The following is a 25,831-nucleotide window of genomic DNA, read 5'->3' as shown; positions in this document are numbered from 1 at the left end:
CACATTAGGTGAAATGGGACGTGAAATAATTGGATCACGGGTTTTGTGCTTAGAATGACGTGGAGTTAGAATGATCCTAAGTACATTTTTCCCCAAGGAGAGTATTTGAATGGGAGACAAGCGGAGTCCTATTAATAATGTATAAATAATCTGTTAATGAATGGATAAAGAAGATGTGATACACACACAAATGGAATGTTAGCCACCAAAAAGAGTGGAATCTTGCATTTGCAATGATATGGATGGAGCTAGAGAGTATTACATTAAGTAAAATAAGTCAGAGAAAGACAAATACCTTATGATGTCACTAGTGGAATTTAGGAAACAAATGAACATAGGGGAGGGAAAAAAAAGGCAAACCGAGAGGGAGGGTGGGGAGGGGTGGGTTAAACTGGTGATGGGGATTAAGGAGTGCGCTTGTGATGAGCACTGGGTCTTGTATTAAGTGATGAAGCACTAAATTCTACACTTGAAACTAGTATTACACTGTATGTTAATTAACTGGAATTTAAATTAAAACTTGGAAAGAGAAAAATAATGTATAAATAATCCAGGATACAACTACGTCTTTAGAAATGCCCATGTCTTTTCTCCCCATGTTGACTGTACATTCCTTGATAGTTTTGCACTGCTTCAGTACCACTAGCCACATGCGGCTATTTAAATGTAGGTTAATTAAAGTTAAATTAGACCTGTATTTCCTTAATATCAAGAGTTCACATTCCAAGAATTCAATAGTTCTAGGTGACTAGTGACTACCATGTCGGACAATACAGATGTATTACATGACAATTACATCATCACAACCGTCTATTGATTGGTGCTGCTTTATAGGGTCATACATTCTTTGTGACATAGAAGAAATAAAAGAATTATATGTTGATTTGAAGATGAAGGTGAATGGACTATAAAGAAAAAAGTTCTATCAGTGCAAAGAATGAGCGATTGTAAGGCAGTTCTAAAGAATGGAATTGTTCAAAAAAACACTGTGTGTACGTGTGTGTTAATAGGCTAAATGTTTGCCTATAAAAGGGGGAGAGAAGAGGACTAGGATCCCCAGAGAAGCAGAATAAAAAACATGAGAACCTCAGGCAAGATGGAGGAAAGCTGCGATATGAAAGGAGGTAAGATTCCTCTTGAGTGTATTGGAGAAGAACCCTTAAATTGTTCACAGCCTTATCACCTTTGAAAGTTGCTATAATTTGAGTTCCCATTTCCTCTGTGACCTGCTTAACAGCATATGTGGTTTGCCTTTTCTATTCCTTTTTCCTCTTATGACTGGGGCTCTTGTCCTCTCTCCTCTTTCCAGTCTTTCTCTTGATCCAATAAAGATATCCTGCTTGAGTCCTGGTTAGAGAAGAAATGGATATTTGCTATGCAGTAGCTGTTTTACATTTCCATCACAAACCCTGGATTAAGGGGTAAATTGAATCCGACATATATATTTTTAAACATTTAAATGTTATTTTTTGGGGCGCCTGGGTGGCGCAGTCGGTTAAGCGTCCGACTTCAGCCAGGTCACGATCTCGCGGTCCGTGAGTTCGAGCCCCGCGTCGGGCTCTGGGCTGATGGCTCAGAGCCTGGAGCCTGTTTCCGATTCTGTGTCTCCCTCTCTCTGCCCCTCCCCCGTTCATGCTCTGTCTCTCTCTGTCCCAAAAATAAATAAACGTTGAAAAAAAAATTAAAAAAAAAAATAAAATGTTATTTTTAAAACGTTTTTTTTTTTAATTTTTTTTAATGTTTATTTATTTTTGAGAGAGACAGAGACAGAATGTGAGTGGGTTAGGGGTAGAGAGAGAGGAAGACACAGAATCTGAAGCAGGCTCCAGGCTCTAGGCTCTGAGCTGTCAGCACAGAGCCCGACGCGGGGCTCAAACTCATGAGCTGTGAGATCATGACCTGAGCCGAAGTCGGACACTCAACTCACTGAGCCACCCAGGCGCCCCTAAAAACGTTATTTTTAAACATTATTTATTTTATTATTATTTTTTAAATGTTTATTTATTTTTGAAAGAGACAGAGACAGAATGCGAGTGAGGGGCACAGAGAGAGGAGACAGAATCTGAAGCAGGCTCCAGGCTCTGAGCTGTCAGCACAGAGCCCGACGTGGGGCTTGAACTCACAAACTGTGAGATCATGACCTGAGCCGAAGTCAGCCGCTCGACCGACTGAGCCACCCAGGCACCCCTATTTTTTAAAATTTTTATTTTAGTTTTTGAGAGAGCATGAGCAGGGAGGGGCAGAAAGAGAGGAAGACACAGAATCCAAAGCAGGCTACAGGTTCCGAGCTGTCAGCACAGAGCCCAAAGTGGGGCACAAACAGGAATGCGAGATCATATCCCGAGCTGAAGTCAGATGCTCAACCAACTGAGCCACCCAGGCGCCCCAACCCAACATATATTTTTAAGCACCTAAACTTGGTTATCTCAATATCTGAGATTTTATTCTGTACTGCAGTCATTAGATAATGGAGAACAGGAAATTTTTCATGATTGATTTGTATTTTACAAACATCACCTTGCCTGCTGTATGAAAACGAGCTTAGCACAGACCAACGGTGCAAGCAGGGACAGTTTTAGTATCAGGGGCGAGACTGGGCCACATAGGAATGATGGAGGAGTATGAAGATGGAACTGTCTTTTGCTTTGACCTGTGGTTACATGACTTTATCAGGTGCATTCTGAAAATTATAATAGCCTACGGGTTTTAACACAGCGGAGGCAAATAGGTGAACACAGCCTGTGTTCTTGAGGTGTCTGGTTCCTCGCGGTGAGGGAGACTTCTAAGCTCAGCAACTGGCATTGGCGGGAGTGTGGGTGGGGAGGCCGTACGGGGTGGAGAGAATATGAGCGAGAGCAGGCTGGAAACGGGTAGCAGGCCTGCAAAAGACTGGCAAACACGTCTTGGTGAAGATGCACAGGGCTGTGGTCAATCTGCTTTTTGTGCTCATTTTATTTCCTGCACGTGAATATTCACAGCATTTCCAGCTGCAATATCCAGATCACTGGAAACAACCCCAAGGCAATCATGCTGTGTGCAAGAAGCTAGAAAAAGGAGTACATACGCAACTAATTTCATGAATATGTTGCAGACTAATCTTTATAAATTTTTTTTAAGTTTATTTATTTACTTTGGCGAGGGCGGGGTGCAGAGAGAGAGGGAGCGACAGAATCCCAAGCAGGCTCCGCACTGTCAGCACAGAGCCCGATGCGGAGCTCCAACCCCCGAACCAGTGAGATCATGACCTGAGCCGAAACCAAGAGTCGGACGCTCCACCGACTGAGCCATCCAGGCGCCCCTTTATAAATTTTTTTTTTAAATTAACATGTATTTACTTTTGAGAGAGCACGAGTGGGGGACGGGCAGGGAAAGAGTGGGAAACAGAGCCCGATCGCCGGCTGGAACCCACAAACCGTGAGATCGTGACCTGAGCCAAAGTCCCACGCTTAACCGACAGAGCCACCCAGGCGCCCCTAATCTTGAGTGACAGAAGTGGCTGCCTGGGATGTGTAAGGGACATGGATGGGATGAGGCTGGCAAGAGGCTCACAACGACCGTGGCTTCAGATCTCTTGGCGACCGCCGCATGCCCCACCCCATCTCTCTTTTCCAAACCGTGGTCTCCCCGGCACCCTCGCCGAGCTCCCGGCCGCGCGGCTCCCTCCCAGCCGGCGGGCACCTGCCCCGGCCCTCTCCGTCCGCAGCGCGCCGCCCGCTTTCTTGGCAAGCCTGCTGGAGCTTTTACACGGCCGCTGAGCCTTTCCTCAATGAGAATGGAGACCGAGGTGCCCAGAGGTTATTTTAATTTCCCACCGAGCGGAGACCTCACGGCCGGAGGAGCCGCGCCCCTTAGATGGGGAAGGGCTCCGGCTTTGGTCAACTCGGCGCCGTTCCGCGTCCCCTACAACCAAGGGTCCTCTGTCCCTTCAAAGGTTACCGCCATATCACGTCTGCTTCGCGTGAGCGGGAGACTCTGAACATCTCCCCATTTTCCTGTGAGGCCTGGAGGGGCGAGAAAGGGCGAGAGTTTCCGCGGCGTTCTTTCACCGCCGCCTCACGGCGCAAACACACCTCTGCCCAGGTTTCCGTACGGCGGGTATTCAAATATGGCGGCCCCCGGGGCGCCGAGGCGACGGCCGCGCGGACTTATGACCTCATAAGGAGGAGCCGGAAACCCGTACTCCGTTCTCCATAGAAACGCGCCAGAAACGCCGCTGACCCTCGTCAGGTGTTCCCGGGAGAGGAGGCCGGGCGAGGGAACTAGAGCGAAGGAAGTTTAGGGAAGTAAGTTAGGCCCTGAAGAGGTCGCTGCAGGTTCAGGAGAGACTCAAGTCCTAGTGTGGGTCTATTTGTAGAAAAGGCGGGGAGAGGGGCGGCCTGTCGGCCTCTAGGTAAGTTGTTGCTCCCCTAAGTCGGTGAAGGTAGCGTAGGGCGGGTGTGTTTTTGGAGGTGAGCACGGAGGAGTCTGTATTGAATGTCTGTAATCGAGATGTCTTTGGGGTCAATCCTGGGGGGGCTGTGCTGGTCAGTGATTAAAGATCTCAACAGATCAACTACCGAGAGTCCTGAGGTCAGGGTTTAGGGTCTTCGCAGGTCACTCAGCCGGTAGGTGGTTGACAGCTGGTGGGGTGGTGTTTGTCACAGAAGGCGGCGTTTGGCTCTGGTTCTGCAATAATTTGGAGCTCAGTGATTGAGGAACCATTAAGGGAGGTCAGTGTACATACGTAGCTGATCCAGTTTTGGTATTGATTTGGTGGGGTCGTGGCCTGTCTTTTGTGCAGGATCGTGTGACAGCAGGCTTGGAGGCTCAGGGGCCCCGGCTGGTTCGTGCGTTGGGCTCAGACCGGCTCCTGGAACAGACGTGTTGAATGTTAACGTTCCTTAAAAGCTTCAGGTCCAAGTCCCTCCTCCATATAATTTTCTAATCTCTTTTGGCTCTCCACATCATCCCGTCCCTTTGAATCTGCAGAAATGAAAGTTTTGGGAGAGAGAAACGATTCAGCAGATTTAAAATTAATTAGCCTTTTGTTTTTATTAGGCTTTTATTTAAGATTCTGTGTTTATCCTTCTGTAATTTTACTGTGTGTTGTCTTGGATATTTCCTTTCAGGTTATATATTATATAAAGTCTGCTATTTTCCCAGTATTTATTTAAAAATTTTTTAAATGTTTGTTTTTTTAGAGAGAGAGACAGAGTGTGAGAGTGTGAGAGGGGAGGGAGCAGAGAAAGAGGGAGACACAGAATCCGAAGCAGGCTCCAGGCTCCAAGCTGTTAGCACAGAGCCCAATGTGGGGCTCGAACCCATGAACTGAGAGATCATGACCTGAGATCACATCGGACACTTAACGGACTGAGCCACCCAGGCGCTGCTCAGTATTTATACTTTTGAGTTGTCTTTTAATTTTTAATTTGTGGAGGTGTTTTTAAAACTTTGATTCTATAGCTCATATTCTCCCTCTCTCTCTCTCTCTCTTTTTTTGGTGTGCTCATTGTTCTGCATATTGAAGTGTATGTACATAGGGTAAATAAAGAGATAGGAGAGCAACATAGTTTAAAGGAAAAATTCACTGTTCCTCGCTGTCCATATGGCCTCATTTCTAAAATTGATCTGAAAATTACTTGCCACTGAGGCAGAGTTCTGTTCCGATTCTCCTTTGCCACTTCCCATTACCTGCTACTTCAGGGTCTTATGCCTAAGTCATGATTCCTGGGGAACCAAATAGACACAAATACTGGGGACCATGTGTCAAGGTGAGTACACAGCAAGAGAGGATGTAACACTGAAAGTAATTTTGCTCTTCGGCCTACAGGTCCTGACAAGAGACAAGAAATGAATGAAGAAAGAGGAGGTTCCACGACCTAGACAGTGTCATTTCTGGAGCACTTTTGACTGGCTACTAGATTTCTAACTAGAAATTTGGGGCATATCCGGAAGAGACAAAGACAGAATATCCCAGTTGTTGGCCATTTCTCAAAACAGAAGAAAATGATCAATGCCCAGGTGATTTTTGTCTTTTTTTAAATTCTCTTCTTTATTCCCTGGTGAATTTATAGAGGCTTGTGAAAATATAGAGCCTGAGTGGCTCAGCTGGTCAAGCGTCTGACTCTTGATTTCGGCTCAGGTCACAATCTCACAGTTGGTGAGTTCAAGCCCTGCATCGGGCTCTGCATTGCAGTGCAGAGCCTGTGTGGGATTCTCCTTTTCTCCCTCTCTCTCTGCTTCTCCCCTGCTCACGTTCTTTGTATCTCAAAATAAATAACTTTATTTTTTTTTTAAATCCGTTCAGTATCTAGAGAGAAATAAACGTTGACTCTACCTCCAACATCATGGCAAAGTAGAATCAAGAATATAGTGTTAATGTGATTCCTGGTAAATGACCAGCATTGGAACATAATATGTAACTAAAGGATCCTCTGGGTTACATCAGCTGACACGCTGCATCTAATATGTGTGACAATGACAAGAGAATCATGCTAAGTTACATGATATGCAGTGACTGAGAGGAGAAAGCAGAAAGGTTCCTCAGGGGATGTCAATATTTCATGGCACTGAGGACTCAGGAAAAATTTTATATTCTTCTTAGAGGTGATGGGGTAGACAGTGTTTTCACCAGTCACCTTTTTTTTTTTTTTAAAGTTTATCTATTTTGAGAGAGAGAGAGAGACTACGAGCGTGGGAGGGGCAGAGAGAGAATCTCAAACAGGCTGTGTGCCATCAGTGCAGTGTTTGGGGCTCGAACTCACAAACTGTGAGTTTACGACCTGAGCAGAGATCACGAGTCGGACACTTAACCAACTGAGCCACCGAGGTGCCCTAGAACACTAACCTTCTAATGAAGGCAGCAGCTGACTCCCTCCTGCTGTTTATTATAGAGTTCCACAGAGACTCCTGGGGCATAAACCAAGCAAATTCAGTGAACACGGCTTTTTCAGGGGACCAAAGTAAGGCTCCAGGAACAGGTGCCTGTACTGGCATTCAAGTACAGATTTGGCATTAGATAGTTGCACAAAATTTTGTCTAGTAAGGGCTTGAATTACTGGGTTCTAGGATGTTTGCTTTACAACTTTATGTTATCTCAGAAAATGAAGAATCCTTTCCTGTTTAAAAAAAATTTTTTTTAACCTTTATTTTTGAGACAGAGAGAGACAGATCATGAATGGGGGAGGGTCAGAGAGAGGGAGACACAGAATCTGAAACAGGCTCCAGGCTCTGAGCTGTCAGCACAGAGCCTGACGCAGGGCTCGAACTCACGGACCGCGAGATCATGACCTGAGCTGAAGTTGGACGCTTAACCAACTGAGCCACCCAGGCGCCCCCCTTTCCTGTTTTTAGATCCAGTTTTTACCTACTCTTCTTTTTAGTGCTTTTGTTTCCTGTAACTATACAAATTGCTCACGAGTACCTTTTAAAGAAAAAAAAAATCGGGGCACCTGGGTGGCTCATTCGGTTAAGCATCTGATTCTTGATCTCGGCTCAGGTCGTGATCTCACAGTTTGTGAATTCAAGCCCCATGTCAGGCTCCGCACTGATGGCATGGAGCCTGCTTGGGATTCTCTCTCTCCCTCTCTCTGCCCCTCCCCTGTTCATGCTGTCTCTCAAAGTAAATAAATAAAACTTAAAAGCAAAAAAGTACATTCTCTCTTCATGTCCTCTTTCCTCATTCCTTCATACCGCTTTAACAGATGTGTGGTGTGCTCCTGCTGTCCCTGGACCTGTGTGTGCATCTGTGCACATGGCCCACTTACAAATGTAAATGGATTTATGTACATCTGTGTATGTAAACACACCTGTCATGACATCTTGTGTGTCGGTGGAACTATACTCCAAAGAGCATAATCTGTTCTTAATCCAGGCATCTAAAGAAATAATGACTGCAATGGATTGATGAATATTAACTATACAAAATTCCATTGGTCTGTAGTCATACTTAATGAGTAAAACTGTGTAAAGCATTTAGCGGGTACCTTCTAAGTGATATGTGGGTCGTCTATGCCTAAAATCTTCACCAATGCTTAATAATAGCACATTATCAAATTGCATAATTGCAGTCTGGGGCTCGAACCCACGAACCGTGAGATCAGGCCGAAGTCAGCCGCTTAACTGACTAGTGAGCCACCCAGGCGCCCCCTAATATCCTTGTAGTTCCTTAAGTGAAAAGAGCACTAGAGGCATCTTTCGGTCCAATATTTGGTCTTCGATCTCATCTGTGACAGAGTTCCTAAATCCCTTGGAATGTCCTGGGTGATAGGAGCAGCTCTTGTTCTTAATAAACTTTTTATTTAAATTTTTTAATGTTTATTTATTTTTGAGACCGAGAGAGACAGAGCACGAGCAGGGAAGGGGCAGAGAGAGAGGGAGACACAGAATCTGAAACAGGCTCCAGGCTCTGAGCGGTCAGCACAGAGCCCGATGCGGGGCTCAAACTCACAAACTGTGAGATCGTGACCTGAGCCGAAGTCGGACGCTTAACCGACTGAGCCGCCTGGGCGCCCCAGAGCAGCTCTTGTTCTAATGGTGTGACTCTGGGTGGGCTCCTGCATGGGGGCTGGTCTGCAGAAAGGCCAAGCCATGATCAGAAGTGTGGAATTTTCAGCTGTATCCCCATTACCCAGAGAGGAGAGAGGGGCTGGAAATGGAGTTCATGACCCCCCATGCCTGTGATGGAGCCTCCATAAAATCCCAAAGGTGTGTGGTTTGGAGAGCTCCAAGCTTAGTGGACGTGGGTGTTGAGGGGGTGACGTGCCCCTCCCCTCGGACCTTGCCCTGTTCGTCTCTTTCATCTGGATGAAATCTGTATCCTTTATCATATATAATAAACTAGTACGCGGTTAAGTAAACTGAGTTCTCTGAGCCGCTTAAGCAAATTAATCAAACCCAAGGAGGGGGGTCACTGGAACCTCCACTCTGTAGTTTGTTAGAGCACGGGTGGCAACACGGACTTGGATTGGTGTCTGAAGCGGGGGCAGGGGCAGTCTTGTGGGACTGACCCCTTAACCTGTGAAATGTGATGCCGTCTCCAGGTAGGTAGTGTCAGAATTGAGTTCAATTGTAGGCCATCCAGCTGGTGTCAGAGAAGGGCTTAAAAAACACACAAAAACACCACCTATACTTCAGAACTGGTCTCAGTGTCATAGTTACTATTAGCAGGGCAGCTTCCTTTATATTCCTCATGAACCAGTAAAAGCGAACCTTTCATATTAAACAGGGCTTTGTTATTACAGGAATCACTGACACTGGAGGACGTGGCCGTGAACTTCTCCCGGGAGGAGTGGCGGCTCCTGGCCCCCGCCCAGAAGGACCTGTATCGAGATGTGATGCTGGAGAACTACAGGAACCTGGTGTCAGTGGGTGAGGACAGTTTCCCTGTGTCCCTCAGAAGGTGCCCGGTCGGTGGCCTTTCCTTTCTCAGCTGCTTACATTTCAGGGTCCCTGCACTGTTCTGAATGGCTGATTCCCAGGACCACCTCTGGCACATGCTAAAAGGGTCTAACGTATTATGAACTGTTTTTATTAGCAACACAAATGATGCCAAGCGCGTGGGGGTTTTCCGCACCGACAACCAGGCCTCCAGCTCTTCAGGTAGCAGCTAGGTGTCCTGCAATCCATTTCAGTTCTGACACTACCCAGAGTTGGCATCAGACTCCACAGGTTTAAGGGTTTAGTACCGCAGGACCGCCCTCACTTTGGAGGCCAGTTGCAAGTATTGGGTACCCACTGTACCCACGCTTCAGTCCAGCTATAAATTAGGCATTCCTGCAACCCCGCTTCTGGTTTGCTAATTTGCCAGAACAGGTCGCAGAGCTGAGGAAAGCACTTTACTTAGGATTACCATTTTATGGGGGCACCTGGGTGGCTCAGTCGGTCAGGTGTCTGACTCTTGGTTTCGGCTCGGGTCATGGTCTCGCGGTTCGTGAGGTTGAGCCCTACATTGGGCTCTGTGCTGACAGCGCAGAGCCTGCTTGGGATTTTCTCTCTCTGCCCCTCCCCTGCTTGTGCTCTCTCTCTCAAAATAAATAAATGAACATTAAAAAAGAAGATTACCATTTTATTATAAAGGATAAAACTCAGGAGCAGCCCAAAGGAAGAAAGGTAGAAGTGAAAGTATGGGGGGAGGGGTGTGGACCTTCTATGACCTGTCCAGATAAGCCACGCTCCTAGCACCCCAGTGTGTTCATCAGCCTGGAAGCTCTCCCAGCCTGGTTTTTTGGGACTTTTTATGGAGATTTCATTATGTAGACATAACCACTGAGATCATTAGCCACTGGTGATTAACTCAGTCTCCAGTGGCTGGGGGAGGGGGTTGGAGCTGAAGGTCCCAACCTCCTAATCACTCGTGGGTGTTTCTGGCAGCCAGCCCCCAGGCTAAAGCTAGATTGGTGCCCCTGTGACCAGTCATTAGTTCACAAAAGACACCCTTCACTCTGGAGACTCCAAGGGCCTTAGAAGTTCCTGTGTCAGGAACTGGGACTTAGAACAAATCCTGGAACAGATGTTCCTATCACAGCTGCCACTCAGGAAATTACAAGGGCCTTACGAGCTCTGTGCCGGGAGCCTGTACAAAGACTAAATATATATTATAATATCACAGCATCACGAGTGCCCTCTCCCGAGAGAAGAACCCCTGCCGTGTAGATGCGACAACTGTCAGCCCCTCACGTGTAGCGTCCTCCCATCCCGACACACCCCAGCCCATCTCCAAGTGTCCTGTCTCTCCCACGGGCAGGGCATCAAGCCAGCAAACCAGACGTGCTCGCCAAGCTGGAACGAGGGGAAGAACCGTGGGCGATAGAAGAGGAAGTCCGCAGTGGAACCAGTCCAGGTGAGTGGGAGCCAGCTAGCTGGGTCACTGAGGAAGTCCCCCTCCAGCCGGGCAGAGGAGGCGGGCCGGGTGCTTGAGGACTCCATGCATCTCCCCGCCATGGGAGAGCTTTTCCTCCAGGTCTTTAGAAGGAAGTAGAACTCTTTTTTTCCTCTTCTGATATCTGATCCTTGCTTTTTTTCATTTTACACCTTAATTTGTGTTGCTTTTGCCTAGTGTTCTTCCATGGATTCTGTAGCTGACCCCCTTCTTTGTGCCCCATCAGAGTGGGTGTCCCTGTTCCTCCCACCCTGGCTGTGAAATTACCCTCCCAGGGGCTGAGTCCAAAGAGAAATGTGTGACTTCACACTGTTTCCGACGGTTGCACGTTCCGGCCCCTCTGGAAATGCTGATTTCCCTCCCAACAGCCAACCCCACCCTGTATGTTGTGTCTCCACAGTAACCTGTTCTCTTCCCTGGTCCGCTTCCTAGCTCTTCCCCCACCTCGAAGGTCTTCAGATCCTTTCCATTTTCTCTGCTGTATTCCTAATACTTGAGATTTCTCTTCTGGGTTATGGATTAAGCTCTTTCTGATGTCTGGATGAGACTCCAAATCGATACCTCCCTACTTGTTGTCTAGTGTGAATTCAGTTCTAGGTATTTTACCTGCCTAAGATTTCCGAGTCCCTGCATGAGGAATAGGAATGCTCTGCCCTCCACACAAAAAATCCCTCTTGATCCCATTTTAACATTATTCTGTCTTAGTACTGCACACCTTACCCTGCCCACGCTGTTAACTGTGGCATTCTTGTCTTAAAGATCTCTGCTGTTTCTGTTGACTGTGTCACTAGAAAAGTTTCTGTTGACTGTTTCACTGGAAAAGATGGTTTTACATCATCAGGTCTAGCCTAAATCAGCTGTGTTTGCTTCTGTGGCTTCCTTCCTGTGGTTGATATTTGTGATTTTCCTTTGGTTCATCGTAGGTCTTCCCATTGTACTAATTTCTCTAAATCATTTGTTTTTCATATTCTTTTTTTGTAAGCAGTTTTAAGATAATTCACATAGCCTACAATTTGCCAACTTAACGCATACAATTGAGTGCTTTGTATCACATTAACACAGTTATGTAACCATCCCTGATTCTGAAAGATTTTAATCACTTTAAAAAGAAACATTTCTGGGGCACCTGGGTGGCTCATTCGGTTAAGTGTCTGACTCTTGATTTTGGCTCAGGTCATAATCTCACGGTTCATTAAGTTCAAGCCCCAAATGGAGCCTGCTTGGGATTCTATCTCCCTCTGTCTGTCTGCCCCTCTCCCACTTGCTCTCTATCTCTCTCTCATAATAAATTAAAAAAAAGGAAAGTTAAAAAAAAAAAAAAGAAACATTTCTAGGGCTCCTTTTTTGAAATATTTTGAAATATTTTTATCACTTTAAAAAGAAACATTTCTAGGGCATCTGGCTACTGGCTCAGTTAGGAGAGTATGCAACTCTTGATCTCAGGGTTATAGAGGTTACTTAAAAGTAAAATCTTTGAGGCGCCTGGGAGGCTCAGTTGGTTAAGCATCTGGCTCTTGATTTCGGCTCAGATCATGGTCTCATGGTTTGTGAGATCGAGCCCTGCATTGAGCTCTGTGCTGACAGCATGGAGCCTGCTTGGGATTCTCTCTCTCCCTTTCTGCCCTTCCCCGACTCGTATTCTCTCTCTGTCTCTCTCTGTCTCTCTCTGTCTCTCTCTCTCTCTCTCTCTCCCTCTCTCTCAAAAAAAAAAAAATTAAAAAAGTAAAAATCGGAGTGCCTGGGTGGCTCAGTCAGTTAAGTGGCCAACTTCGGCTCAGGTCATGATCTCATGGTTCATGAGTTCAAGTCCTGCGTGGGGCTCTGTGCTGACAGCTCAGAGCCTGGAGCCTGCTTCAGATCCTGTGTCTCCCTCTCTCTCTGCCCCTCCCCCATTCACATACACACACACACACACACTCTCTCTCTCTCTCTCTCTCTCTCTCTCAAAAATAAACAAACATTAAAAGGATGCCTAGATGGCTCAGTCTGCTAAGCTTCTGACTTCAGCTCAGATCATGATCTCACGGTTCATGAGTTCAAGCCCCGCGTTGGGCTCTGTGCTGACAGCTGGGAGCCTGGAACCTGCTTCAGATTCTGTGTCTCCCTCTGTCTCTGTGCCTCCCATGCTCACACTCTGTCTCTCTCATAAATAAATAAACATTAAAAAAATTTTTTTAAGTAAGATCTTTAAAAAAATAAGATAAAGAATAAAAAGAAAAACATTTCCTCCCAGGCCCCCAGCCCCAGGCAACCCCTGCTCTACTCTCTATATCAGATTTGCCTGTTCTGGATATTTCATATAATCATAAAATATTTGGTCTTTTGTGTCTGGCTTCTTGCATGTAGCCTAATGTTTCTGAAGTTCTCCTGTGCTTTAACATGTATCAGCACTTCATTCCTTTTTATTGCCAAATAATACTCCCACTGTATGGATATGCCACATTTTATTTACTTATTCATCCATTGATGGACATTGGGTTCTTCCACTTTTGGGGCTTTTATGAATTATTCTATGAACATTAATTTTTCTTGGGTATACATCAAGGAGTGGAATTCTTGGGTCACATGGAGTCCAGGAAGTGTCTGAACACGGTGCTTCCAGACTCATGGTCAGCATTTCCTTCTCCCAGCCACGGTGTGTGACAATAACAGAGTATTGCCAACCAGGGGACCTCACTTGATCCTTTGGGTGTTTTTACTGGGGCTCAACCCCACATTGCCCACGTGGCTGAACTTTAGTTTCTAGCCCCTCCAGAAATCAGGCTAATTCCTATAGTCTCCAGTTCCTCTGAGGGTCTGAAGGTTGGAACTGATATGGCATGACCCAAAGCCTCCATCGTAAATCACATTGTTAGAATGTCCAGTGGTCAAAGACCCCGGGCAAACAAAGACACTCCTGTCAGGTAGGACATTCCAAGGGCCTAGAGATCACTTCCCTGGAGCCAAGGGCAAGGGCCATACTTCTCTTTGGGGGAGGTTAAATCTTCACTGAAGGTAACTCTAAACACAAACAATAAAGGAATTAATTTAGAAATAAAGAAGAAATAGAGCTCATGGCCGTCCGATCAGAATGGAATGACAGCATGATATGTATAAGGTACACGTGCATTTTGAATTAAGAAGATGCTGCCATGAATTAGGAATGAAGGCATGAAATAGGAAATGGGCAAGGCCATGGGGCTGACTATTCAGAGTGGTCTGGAATTGGCTGGATGAAAGCCAGCATTTGAAGGTGTCTGTAGGAGAAGCAGCGGGGACATGGATGAATGGGAGTATTCATGATGATGTACACATTTATTGCCAGGATGACTGGGTTTGATAGGTGAGTAATTGAGGTAGCATGGTGGAGGGCTGTGCTTGGTTTTGTATTTTTTGTACAAAGATTTCCTGCCAATCACGTGTGGCCTATATGAGCCAGGTGGACCAAGGTTGGACTGTGGTCCACTAAATCTGATTGATGTTTGGGAAGTTAGTTGGATGGTGGTCTATAGAAAGGCAAATTTAGGAACAGGATTATAATGCAAGAGTATCTTTCAGTTCATGTTAAATTCTGAAGGCCTTGCTTTCTTATTTGCTAGGTAACAAATGCATTTTTTCTATATACACCTTAGTATGCATATTTCCCTGATCTCTCTAGTCAGAATTTGGTTTCTCTCAGTGAACTTAAAGAATCCACAAACGAAATGTTGGACTATCTAAAACCTTCATTATCTTTCATTCTCTGTGTCCTCCCAATGTTTCACCCGGTCCTCTTTTGAATAACAGGTATGTATTATTTCCACACTGCTATCTCTATTTATACCCCCAACCAGATCTTGATGTCTATACTACATTTTTTTAAGTTTATTTATTTTGAGAGAGAGAGACAGAAAGACCATGTGTGGGGGGAGGGGCAGAGAGGGAGAGAAACAACCCCAAGCAGCACAGAACCTGATGCAGGACTCCCCATCCCACGAACCATGGGATCATGACCTGAGCCAAAACCAAGAGTTGGACGCTCAAACAGCTGAGCCACCCAGATGCCCCTATACTACATTCCTAATAATCCTCTCGATGTTTGCAACATAGACTTTTTCCAACACTTTCTGGATCTCAGTAATATTCCTCATCTCCATTTGACATGTTTCTACCTACCCAGTGGCTCAAGCCATAAAGTTAGCAGGGTCACCCTGATTCCTAACCACTGTCTGCTGAATTCGTCATTTAACTGTCTTTTCCTTATGCAAGTATGTCCTGTTTTTCTCTACTTTCCAGTGTCCATTTCTCCTTTAATCACATTTAACAGTATCCAACTCCTTTCTTTTTTTTTCTTCATTTGGTTTTCCCCAACTGGGCTTAAGATCAGTGAAAGTGAGGCATATTTTAAATGTTCCAAACACCAGCATAAGTGCCTGTACACAGGAGCCATTCAGTAAACAGCTTGGAGTGAATAAACACAACCCTCATCGTTCCGGATAGTAGTCTCTTCTACCCCTGTGACCTGATGTCTTTCCAAGTTCTGTGGAATGGTATCCCTCCGACCTTGTCATTTGCTGCCAAAAATGACTTGTGTTTTAGTATCTCTGCAAGTTCCTAGTTAGAAAGCAGCCAAATGTACATACGTTGTCAACAGTGTCACCTTATTGGTACACTTACTGCTTTTTTCTTTTCATTTGTCTGTGTAATTATGTTTTTATCAATGTAGAAGAGATAAGGAACATTTATATATGGCATTCTGTATTATACTGTTGTCACTAAAATGCCGTTTTTAAGAAACACCAAAGAATTTCTTGAAGTTTTATTTGGGGGCACCTGGGTGGCTCAGTCAGTTGAGTGTCCGACTCTTGATTTTGGCTCGGGTCGTGATCCCCAGAATCTTGGGATTGAGCCCCACATCGGACTCCAAGTCTGGAATCTGCTTGAGATGATCTCTTTCTCCGTCACTCTCTCTAAAAAAATAAAAAATAAAGTTTTATTCTCTCTTTCTCTCTAAAAAATAAAAAATAAATAAAGTTTTATTCAAAACAAGATTATGAAAGGATTCATTGTTCTCTTCTTTTCTAGAAACTGGCAAAGTTGATAATCACCTGCAGGGTCACTGGGAAGATGAAAGAATGCTGAAAGGTATGGAACTGTACCCCGAACACAATGCATTCGGAAATATCGTCCCTCAAAGCAAAAGTCATTTTCCTTTCAGGCAAAATCATATGTTTGAGTTCTATATAAAAACTTTGAAATCAAATTTAAGTTTAGCCAACCAGAGCAAGATCTATGAAATTAGGAACTCTACAAAAGTCAATGGAAGTGAGAAATCATTTCTGCATGATAAGCGTGAAGATTTTCATTCTGCGGTTAAATTCCCTGTTAGTACAAGACCCGTCAGCAATAAGTCCCAAGTCACTAAGCATCAGAGAACTCATGAAATAGAGAAAGCCCATGTGTGTGGTGAATGTGGAAAAGCCTTCGTTAAGAAGTCTCAGCTGACAGATCATCACAGAGTTCATACAGGAGAGAAACCTTATGGATGCAATATTTGTGCAAAAGTTTTCTCCAGAAAGTCCAGGCTCAACGAACATCAGAGAATTCATAAAAGAGAGAAATCCTTTATATGCAACGATTGTGGAAAAATCTTCACCATGAAGAGCCGTCTAATTGAACACCAGCGAACTCACACCGGAGAGAAACCCTATGTTTGCAGCGAATGTGGCAAAGGTTTCCCAGGGAAGCGTAATCTCATTGTGCATCAGCGAAATCATACTGGAGAGAAATGCTATGTATGCAGTGAGTGTGGGAAAGGCTTCACTGGGAAGAGCATGCTCATCATACACCAGCGAACTCACACAGGAGAGAAACCCTACGTCTGCAGCGAATGTGGGAAAGGCTTCACCACGAAGCACTATGTCCTCATACATCAGCGAAATCACACAGGAGAGAAACCCTATCTATGCAACGAATGTGGGAAAGGTTTCACCATGAAGAGTCGACTGATTGAACATCAGCGAACTCACACCGGAGAGAAACCCTATGTATGCAACGAATGTGGAAAAGGCTTTCCCAGGAAGAGTAATCTCATTGTACATCAGAGAAATCATACGGTAGAGAAGTCCTACGTATGCAGTGAATGCGGAAAAGGCTTCACTGTGAAGAGCATGCTCATCATACACCAGCGAACTCATACTGGAGAGAAACCCTACGTCTGCAGCGAATGTGGGAAAGGCTTCCCCCTGAAGAGTCGGCTGGTCGTACATCAGCGAACACATACCGGAGAGAAACCTTACAGATGCAGTGAATGTGGGAAAGGTTTCATTGTGAATAGCGGACTGATGTTACATCAGCGAACTCACACTGGAGAGAAACCCTATATATGCAATAAATGTGGAAAAGGCTTTGCCTTTAAGAGCAATCTCGTGGTACACCAGCGAACTCATACTGGAGAGAAACCCTTTACGTGCAGTGAATGTGGGAAAGGCTTCACCATGAAACGCTATCTCCTCGTACATCAACAAATCCATACAGGAGAGAAATCCTACGTCTGCAGCGAATGTGGTAAAGCCTTCGCTGTGGAAACCGAGCTCATTTTACATCAGCAAATTCATACTGGAGAGAAACCTTATGCATGCAATGAATGTGGGAAAGGCTTCACTGTGAAAAGCCGTCTAATCGTTCATCAGCGCACTCATACAGGAGAGAAACCTTTTATATGCGGTGAATGTGGAAAAGGCTTCTCCTCAAAGAGAAATCTGATTGTACATCAGAGAACTCATAATGGAAACAAACCCTAATGACACAATGAACGCGGTCACACCTTGAGGAGGAAAATACGCCTTGTGCCACATTGGAGATTTCACACAGGATTGACTTCCTTTATTTGTACCGACTGTGGAAAATCCTATTCAGTACCTCCCAGGGAATTTATGCAGGAGACAAACTGTGTATGTGGTGAGTGTGAGAAAGTCTTCCGACACCAAGTCAGCACCATTGGACATCAAAGAATTCATAGAAGAGAAAGACTCGATGGGTTCAATAACCGAGGATTACATCTCTCTCATTTGTCAAGCCTCGTTAATACACACAAGAAATGGGGGCACCTGGGCGGCTCAGTTGGTTAAGCGTCCAACTTTGGCTGAGGTCATGATCTCACGGTTTGTGAGTGTGAGCCCCACATCAGGCTGTGTGCTTTCAGTGCATCAGGCTCTGTGCTCTCAACACAGAGCCTGCTTCGGATCCTCTGTCTCCCTCCCTCCCTCTCTGCCCCTGGCTCACTTGCATTCTCTCTCAAAAATAGACACTAAAAAAATACACACAAAAAATGTGTAAGTCAAAGTACATAATCCTTTGCAGGGAATCTGAAGTTACATACAAGTGAACCCAGGCAGGAGACAAACAGTGATAGTTCAGTGAACTCATTAAACACCAGTGTGCTCCCAGCATACCTGAAAAAGTCAGTGTAGATTAATTAGCCTGTTGCTAAATTTTCACCCTTGGGAAGGTAGGGAATTTTGAATAGGAGTGAAATCTAATGGGTGCAGAGAATGTGCTAGTGCCTTCAGTGATCAGTTACCTCACACCGTAAGTCAAAACAGGTAGACAAAACCCCTGACACATTCAATGTAGAAACGTCTTGAGGAAACATTTTTAGGTAATTATATATCTGAAAAGCATACAGTAAGATGAATCTTGTGACTGGAGAGAGCAGGAAAGCCTCATGGGAATAAAGATCCTGTCTAATAAGTGATCATAACAGATCACCAGTGAACTTACACACAGTAGCAACATGATGATCGTGGGAAAGTCGTTGCCTAGAAGTAAAACCTCAATAGTTGTCTGAAAGTCATGCTGAAGGAAAATGGCAGTGAATATGGCAGGATTTTAGTGATACATTCTGCCTCATCCTTTCTCATGAAGTCATGCAGAAATAAAACTCATGAACACACTAAATGTGTTGGAACTAGCAAAACATCAGAAATTCTGAAGAAAAGAAGCCTCATGAAAATGATGCATACCTGAGTTTTCTGTCACAATCTAAACTTAATACACCTGATGTCCATTTTGGGGCAGGGTACCTTGAATCACATTCTCAGTGATTCCATAATTTTAAAGCAGGGTGTTCTCACTGCTGATTAAATGTTAATGTTGTACACAAGGCAGGGGTGTTCTGTGCCCAACGTGTGTCATCTGATTCTTGCATTTCTGAGGCTCTAAATTCATCTCTTTTGGGCAAAAGAAAAAGGGATATATTTATAAATGTAATTTAACATTTGGAGGTATTTATCTAAGTTTATAAGTTAGCATTAAGTAGTTTACAAAAATAACCTTATGTATGATTTTTCTAAATTTTTTTGAAATAATTTTAGACTCACAGGAAAGTGTAAAATATGCAAAGTTCCTGAGTACCTGTACTCAGCTTCTTCAGTGACGTGATCTTACATAACTGTAATACATAATCAAAACCAATAAAATAACATTGGTACAATGCTGTTAACTATAGACCTTTTTTGGTTTTCACTAGTTTTTGCATGCACCAATTTGTGTGAGGTTTTGTTTTGTTTTTTAGTGGAGAGTTCTAAGAAACTTTATCACATACATAGATTTCTGTAAATCCCACCACACCACAAGCAGGAAGCAGAATTGTGCCAACACAAAGAAACATCCTTGTGCTGCCCCTTATAGTCACACTCTCCCCACAACCCTGACCCATGGCGACCGCTGACCAGTACTCCATCACTCTGATTTTGTCATTTCAAGGATGCTGTTGAAATGGGATGATACAGTGTAGCCTTTGAAGACGGGCTTTATTTTACGCAGCAAATTGCCCTTAAGTTCCATCCACTTTGTTGGGCATATAAATAGTTTTGCTTTTTGTTATGAGTAGTGTTCTTTTGTGATGAATGTACCATGGTTATCTGTTCAGTGTTGATGGACTTTGGGTTGTTTCTAGTGTTTCACTGTTATGAATAAAGATGCTATGAATCCAGTTTCGTGTGAATGTAAGTTTTCATTTCTCTGGGATAAGTACCCATGTTAAATTTGTGTTTAACCTTATAAGAAACAGCCAGGCTCTTCCTGAGTAGCCATACTAATTTACATTCCTACCGGCAGTGTACAGATGCTCCAGTTGTGTTTTTTCTAGCATTTGGCATGGTCATATCGGATCCTAGACATCCCATCCAGTGTGTGTATGTAGCATATAGTGGTGGTCTTAGCTTTCCCAACGGCACGTGATGCTGACTTAGCGCTTCTACATATGCTGAGAACCATTATCAGGGAAAGTTGTTACTTTTGTTTTCAACCATCGAACATAATTTTAAAAACTCAAAGCCTATCGGGGCGCCTGGGTGGCGCAGTCGGTTAAGCGTCCGACTTCAGCCAGGTCACGATCTCGCGGTCCGTGAGTTCGAGCCCCGCGTCGGGCTCTGGGCTGATGGCTCAGAGCCTGGAGCCTGTTTCTGATTCTGTGTCTCCCTCTCTCTCTGCCCCTCCCCCGTTCATGCTCTGTCTCTCTCTGTCCCAAAAATAAATAAACGTTGAAAAAAAAAAATTAAAAAAAAAACAACAAAAAACTCAAAGCCTATCATGTCTGATGATATATTCACCTTTTCCTTTTTTTACTTTGATATTTTTATTTTTATTTTATTTTTTAATTTATTTACTGTTTAACATACATCCAAGTTGTTTAGCATATGGTGCGACAGTGATTTCAGGAGTAGATTCTTTAATGCCCCTTTACCCATTTAGCCCATCCCCCCTCCCACAACCCCTCCAGCAACCCTCTGTTTGTTCTCTGTATTTAAGAGTCTTATGTTTTGTCCCTCTCCCTGTTCTTATATTATTTTTACTTCCCTTCCCTTATGTTCATCTGTTTTGTCTCTTAAATTCCTCATAAGAATGAACTCATATATTTGTCTTTCTCTGACTAATTTTGCTTAGCATAGTACTCTCCAGTTCCATCCACGTAGTTGCAAATGGCAAGATTTCATTCTTTTTGATTGCTGAGTAATACTCCATTGTATATATATACCACATCTTCTTTACCCATTCATCCATCGATGAACATTTGGGCTCTTTCCATACTTTGGCTATTGTGGATAGTGCTGCTATAAACATGGCGGTGCATGTGCTCCTTCAAAACAGCACATCTGTATCCCTTGGATAAATACCTAGTAGTGCAATTGCTGGGTCGTAGGGTGGTTCTATTTTTAACTTTTTGAGGAACCTCCTTCCTGTTTTCCAGAGTGGCTTCACCAGTTTGCATTCCCACCAACAATGCAAAAGAGATCCTCTTCCTCCACGTCCTTCCAACATCTGTCGTTGCCTGAGTTGTTAATGTGAGCCATTCTGACTGGTGTGAGAGGTGGTATCTCATTGTGGTTTTGATCTGTATTTCCCTGATGATGAGTGATGTTGAGCATTTTTTTCATGTGTCGGTTGGCTATCTGGATGTCCTCTTTGGAGAAGTGTCTATTCATGTCTTTTGCCCATTTCTTCACTGGATTATTTATTTTTAGGTGTTGAGTTGGTAAGTTCTTTATAGATTTTAGATACTAACCCTTTATCTGATATGTTGTTTGCAAATATCTTCTCCCTTCTGTTGGTTGCCTTTTAGTTTTGCTGATCGTTTCCTTTGCTGTGCAGAAGCTTTTTATTTTGATGAGGTCCCAATAGTTCATTTTTGCTTTTGTTTCTCTTGCCTCTGGAGATATGTTGAGTATGAAGTTGCTGTGGCCAAGGGCAAAGAGGTTTTTGCCTGCTTTCTCCTCTAGGATCTTGATGGCTTCCTATCTTACATTCAGGTCTTTCATCCATTTTGAGTTTTTTTTTTTTTTTTTTGTATGGTGTAAGAAAGTGGTCCAAGTTCATTCTTCTGCATGTCGCTGTCCAATTTTCCCAGCACCACTTGCTGAAGAGACTGCTTTATTCCATTGGATATTCTTTCCTGCTTTTGTCAAAAATTAGTTGGCCATATGTTCCCTTTTCTTCATTCCTGATGTTTCATGTTTCCTTCTGTCATTTCCTTTTTGTTAAAACTTCCTTTAGTAATTCTTGAGCAGATCTGCTGGCAACAAATTGTTAGTTTTCGTAGCAAAAGGGCTCTTGTTCTCTCTTTTTTCTGGTTCTCTCTTTTTTGGTCAGTTATTTCTCTTGATATAATAAGGATATGCAATCCAATTTACAAATCCTACTTGTGGGGGGAAAAAGACGTTTGCCATGCAGTGTTATGGTAAAATTCATTACCAACTTAGTGTTGAGTAATTCATTTATTTAAAAAAAATTTTGGGGGGCGCCTGGGTGGCTCTGTCAGTTAAGCGTCCGACTTCAGCTCAGGTCATGATCGCACAGTTCATGGGTTCGAGCCCCTCATCGGTCTCTCTGCTGACAGCTCAGAGCCTGGAGCCTGCTTCGGATTCTGTGTGTGTGTCTCTCTCTCAGCTCTTCCCCCACTCATGCTCTGTCTCTCTCTCTCTCTCTCAAAAATAAAAAAATAAACATAAAATTTTTTTTAATGTTTATTCATTTTGAGAGAGAGTGTGGGCACATATGCATGAGTTGGGGAGAGGACAGAGAGGGAGGGATAGAGAGAATCCCAAGGAAGCTCCACACTGTCAGTGCAGACCCCAACGTGGGGCTTGAACTCATGAACTGTGAGATCATGACCTGAGCCTAAATCAAGAGTCAGACGCTTAACTGACTGAGTCACCTAGGCGCCCCTAAAAATATATTTTTTGAGCATTTACACTGTGCCAGGCACCATTGTAGTCGCTGGGGACACATCAATGAACAAAATGAACAAAACAGGCAAAGTCATGGCCTTTGTGGTACATATCATGTCGTGAATGCGACTGAGTAAAATAAATACATAATAGAATGTCAGTTCTGCTAAGTGCTATGAAGAAATATTAAGCTTAGTACATAGGTTGTAATGGAGGAACTATTTTAATAAGGGTTTTCAAGGAAGGCTGTTCTGAGCAGATGTAATTTGAACCAAGACCTAAGTGTACTGAGGGCAACCAGCCAGCATATTTGTAAGCCAGGAACACTCCAGATCAGTTTCTAAGTGTTTTCTCTGGGCTTCCTGACTCAGGATTCTCTGAAAAGCTTGAAAAAGATACAAATCCTTGAGTCACACTCCAGACCTCCTAAACCAGGACCTCTAGTATTGGGGTCCAGGACCCTGCATTTATAAAATGATCTTTGTGAACTCTTCTTAAATTTTAATATCTCTTCCCTAAATCCTGGATTAGTGTTCCTGTCACCATCTCCACTCTGTAACAGGATGGATTCTGGGCACTCTACGGTAAAAACAAACAAACAAACAGACAGACATGAATGCTCTAGCAAGCAAGTGCTTAGAATCCTTTTACTTCTTATCCTTCTGTGAATCTACACATCCTGCCATGGCAAGGAAACTGATCATCCAAGAATAGGCTACCCAGGCTGCCCTGAGCTCTCTGGACCAGATGCTGAACTCACTTTTCAGAGCTTGACATCCCAGGTGAATGGGGCTGCCCATTTAATCCTTGAAGGGAATATAATACTATTAAGAAATTATGCCAACAATAAGTTCTAAACGTATAGAAACTAGAAAACATATATAAGCAAATGAAGACATCTTAAATCACCCATAACTGTACCTGCGAGTCTAGCATTGTTAACAGTATCTTCTCCCAAATTTTCAAACATATGTATGTCTTTCATGAAAGAAAAATGAGGCTTTTTATTATATTTACTATGTTATGAACATCTACATCATTAAATATTCTAAAACTTTTCTAAGATTGACATCTTTTTATATTAAAGTAACAGAATCACGATACAAAGATGTTAATGGAAAACTGCAAAAATTGGGAATGTGAAAACTTTTAAAAAAAATGATACCTCTTCAGTGACTCAAGAATGGACCTTTTGGGGCGCCTGGGTGGCGCAGTCGGTTAAGCGTCACGGTTAAGCGTCACGATCATTACTTCAGCCAGGTCACGATCTCGCGGTCCGTGAGTTCGAGCCCCGCGTCGGGCTCTGGGCTGATGGCTCAGAGCCTGGAGCCTGTTTCCGATTCTGTGTCTCCCTCTCTCTCTGCCCCTCCCCCGTTCATGCTCTGTCTCTCTCTGTCCCAAAAATAAATAAACGTTGGAAAAAAAAATTAAAAAAAAAAAGAATGAACCTTTTATTTTTTTCCAAGATTTTATTTTTTTTAAGTCATTTCTACACCCAACGTGGGGCTCACACTCACAACCCAGAGATCAAGAGTGAATGGCACGCTCCACGGACTGAGCCAGCCAGGCCTGCAGGAATATGAAAACTTCTGACATTCACTACCCATAAGTATGAACCCTGAAGTAATCCAAACTAAATATTTAACCAATGACAAATATTTATGATTTGTTCCCAGAACAGGGGTCATAATATTTATACTATCCAGCAGACGTGTTTTTTTCTTCTTGAGAAAAGTTATATTTCCTTATTTAAACTGACAGTTGCAGTATATTCTTTTCTCTCTTTTTTAAGCTTATTTGAGAGAGAGAACAAGCAGATGAGGGGCAGAGAGAGAGAGAGAGAGAGAGAGAGAGAGAGAATCCCAAGCAGGCTCCGCATGGTTAATGCAGAGTCTGATGCAGGGCTCAGTCTTATGAACCCATCTCATGAACCCTCAGATCAGGACCCGAGCTAAAATCAAGAGCCGGAGGCTTAGCCGACTGAGCCACCCAGAGGCCCCTACAATATATTCTTTTCAATTTCTATATACTGTTTCTCTGAGTGGATATTCCACAATTTACCAAAGTATTCGTGTATTATTGTACATTTAGTTTTTTTCTTCTAAATTACAAAAGCCAATGTGGTTAATATTAAGAAACATTTTTACCGAGTAAACTGTTGCAATTAGAATTTCTAGGTCAAAGAGAACTTTTTAAATTGATTCAAGTTGCCTTCTAAAAAGGGAGTAGCTAGGGGCGCCTCGGTGGCTCAGTCCGTTAAACGGACGACTTCAACTCAGGTCATGATCTCGCGGTCCGTGAGTTCGAGCCCTGCGTTGGGCTCTGTGCTGACAGCCTGGAGCCTGTTTCAGATTCTGTGTCTCCCTCTCTCTGACCCTCCCCTGTTCATGCTCTGTCTCTCCCTGTCTCAAAAATAAATTTAAAAAAACTTAAAAAAAAAAATAAAGGGAGTAGCTACTTAACATCTTCTAAGATTAAACCTCCCACGCCTAAATAGTAATAAAATTTTAAAGTGTGCTTTTTTTTTATTTGGGAAATGTGCAAAGTATCATCTCGTAATTTCATATTCTGCAATGCCCCACGGTCACCTTCATCTATCTTTGGAAGGAAATATACTCATTTGCACCTTCACTTCATCCCTTCCCGCTAGAGGTAGCTATGTATCTACTCCCGGGGGGGCGGGGGGGGGGACATTAGCATCTATTAGGAAGCTCCGCCCTATTGGCTTCGTCCCTTCAATGGCAGTCTTCCTTAAACACAACCGCCCTCTCCCCACACCCAAGATGTCAAGTGACCACTGCTTTTGTCAACTCTGTGACCGCCGCTTCTGCAAGACGTCTCAGGTTCTACAAACCTTTTCCCCCCGCCGTCTGTCGGGGCATGAGCCCATCTCAGCCTTACGGACACCTGCCTTTCTCTAAGATGGCCGCGCCCATGGTGCTCCAGTCTGACGTAGGCTCTCGGCCGTGCACAAGGGCGCTGCCATCTTTCTTCCCCTGACGGATAAATGTGCCCGGTGGCCTTAGGTAAGCACCGGTCTCTGGAGTCTCACCTGGTTAGTACAGCTTTGTTGGTCATCCCTCGCACGGAGGAGGTGAAAACACTGAGGTGGCCAGTAATGATTTTGGCCTCCTCGCAGAGCCGCTCTGGCCCCTCCCGTTAGAAACGCCGGGGTGGGCGTGGCCGCTGACATCATAGAGCGGAGCCCGCCGTCGGAGCCCCGAAATCCCTCAGCGCCCTCAGGTCCTCGCGGGATTCGCTGGTTCCTGTGTATCCGAGTCCCTGG

At 44.1% G+C, this 25,831-nt stretch overlaps 1 protein-coding gene across 1 annotated transcript in view; it reads left to right on the top strand.

Annotated features, from left to right (window-relative positions):
- LOC124511691 (zinc finger protein 721-like) overlaps positions 1-17,960 on the top strand; it is a 46,509-nt gene extending 28,549 nt beyond the window's left edge. The window contains exons 7-12 of the mRNA XM_047079073.1: positions 3,932-4,086; positions 4,195-4,250; positions 5,901-6,000; positions 9,222-9,348; positions 10,724-10,819; positions 15,902-17,960. Of these exons, the coding sequence (XP_046935029.1) occupies positions 3,932-4,086; positions 4,195-4,250; positions 5,901-6,000; positions 9,222-9,348; positions 10,724-10,819; positions 15,902-17,619 (2,252 nt within the window). The 3' untranslated portion in view covers positions 17,620-17,960. The remainder of the gene's footprint in view (positions 1-3,931; positions 4,087-4,194; positions 4,251-5,900; positions 6,001-9,221; positions 9,349-10,723; positions 10,820-15,901) is intronic.
- The last annotated feature ends 7,871 nt before the right edge of the window (positions 17,961-25,831 follow it).

Source organism: Lynx rufus, unplaced genomic scaffold (genome assembly GCF_022079265.1).
Source record: "Lynx rufus isolate CCGP_SWC_20201006 ecotype Redwood Valley unplaced genomic scaffold, mLynRuf1.p SCAF_16, whole genome shotgun sequence".
Classification (NCBI taxonomy): Eukaryota; Metazoa; Chordata; class Mammalia; order Carnivora; family Felidae; genus Lynx; species Lynx rufus.
Note: the sequence above shows the minus strand (reverse complement) of the source record. Positions and strands in the feature narration are given on the sequence as shown.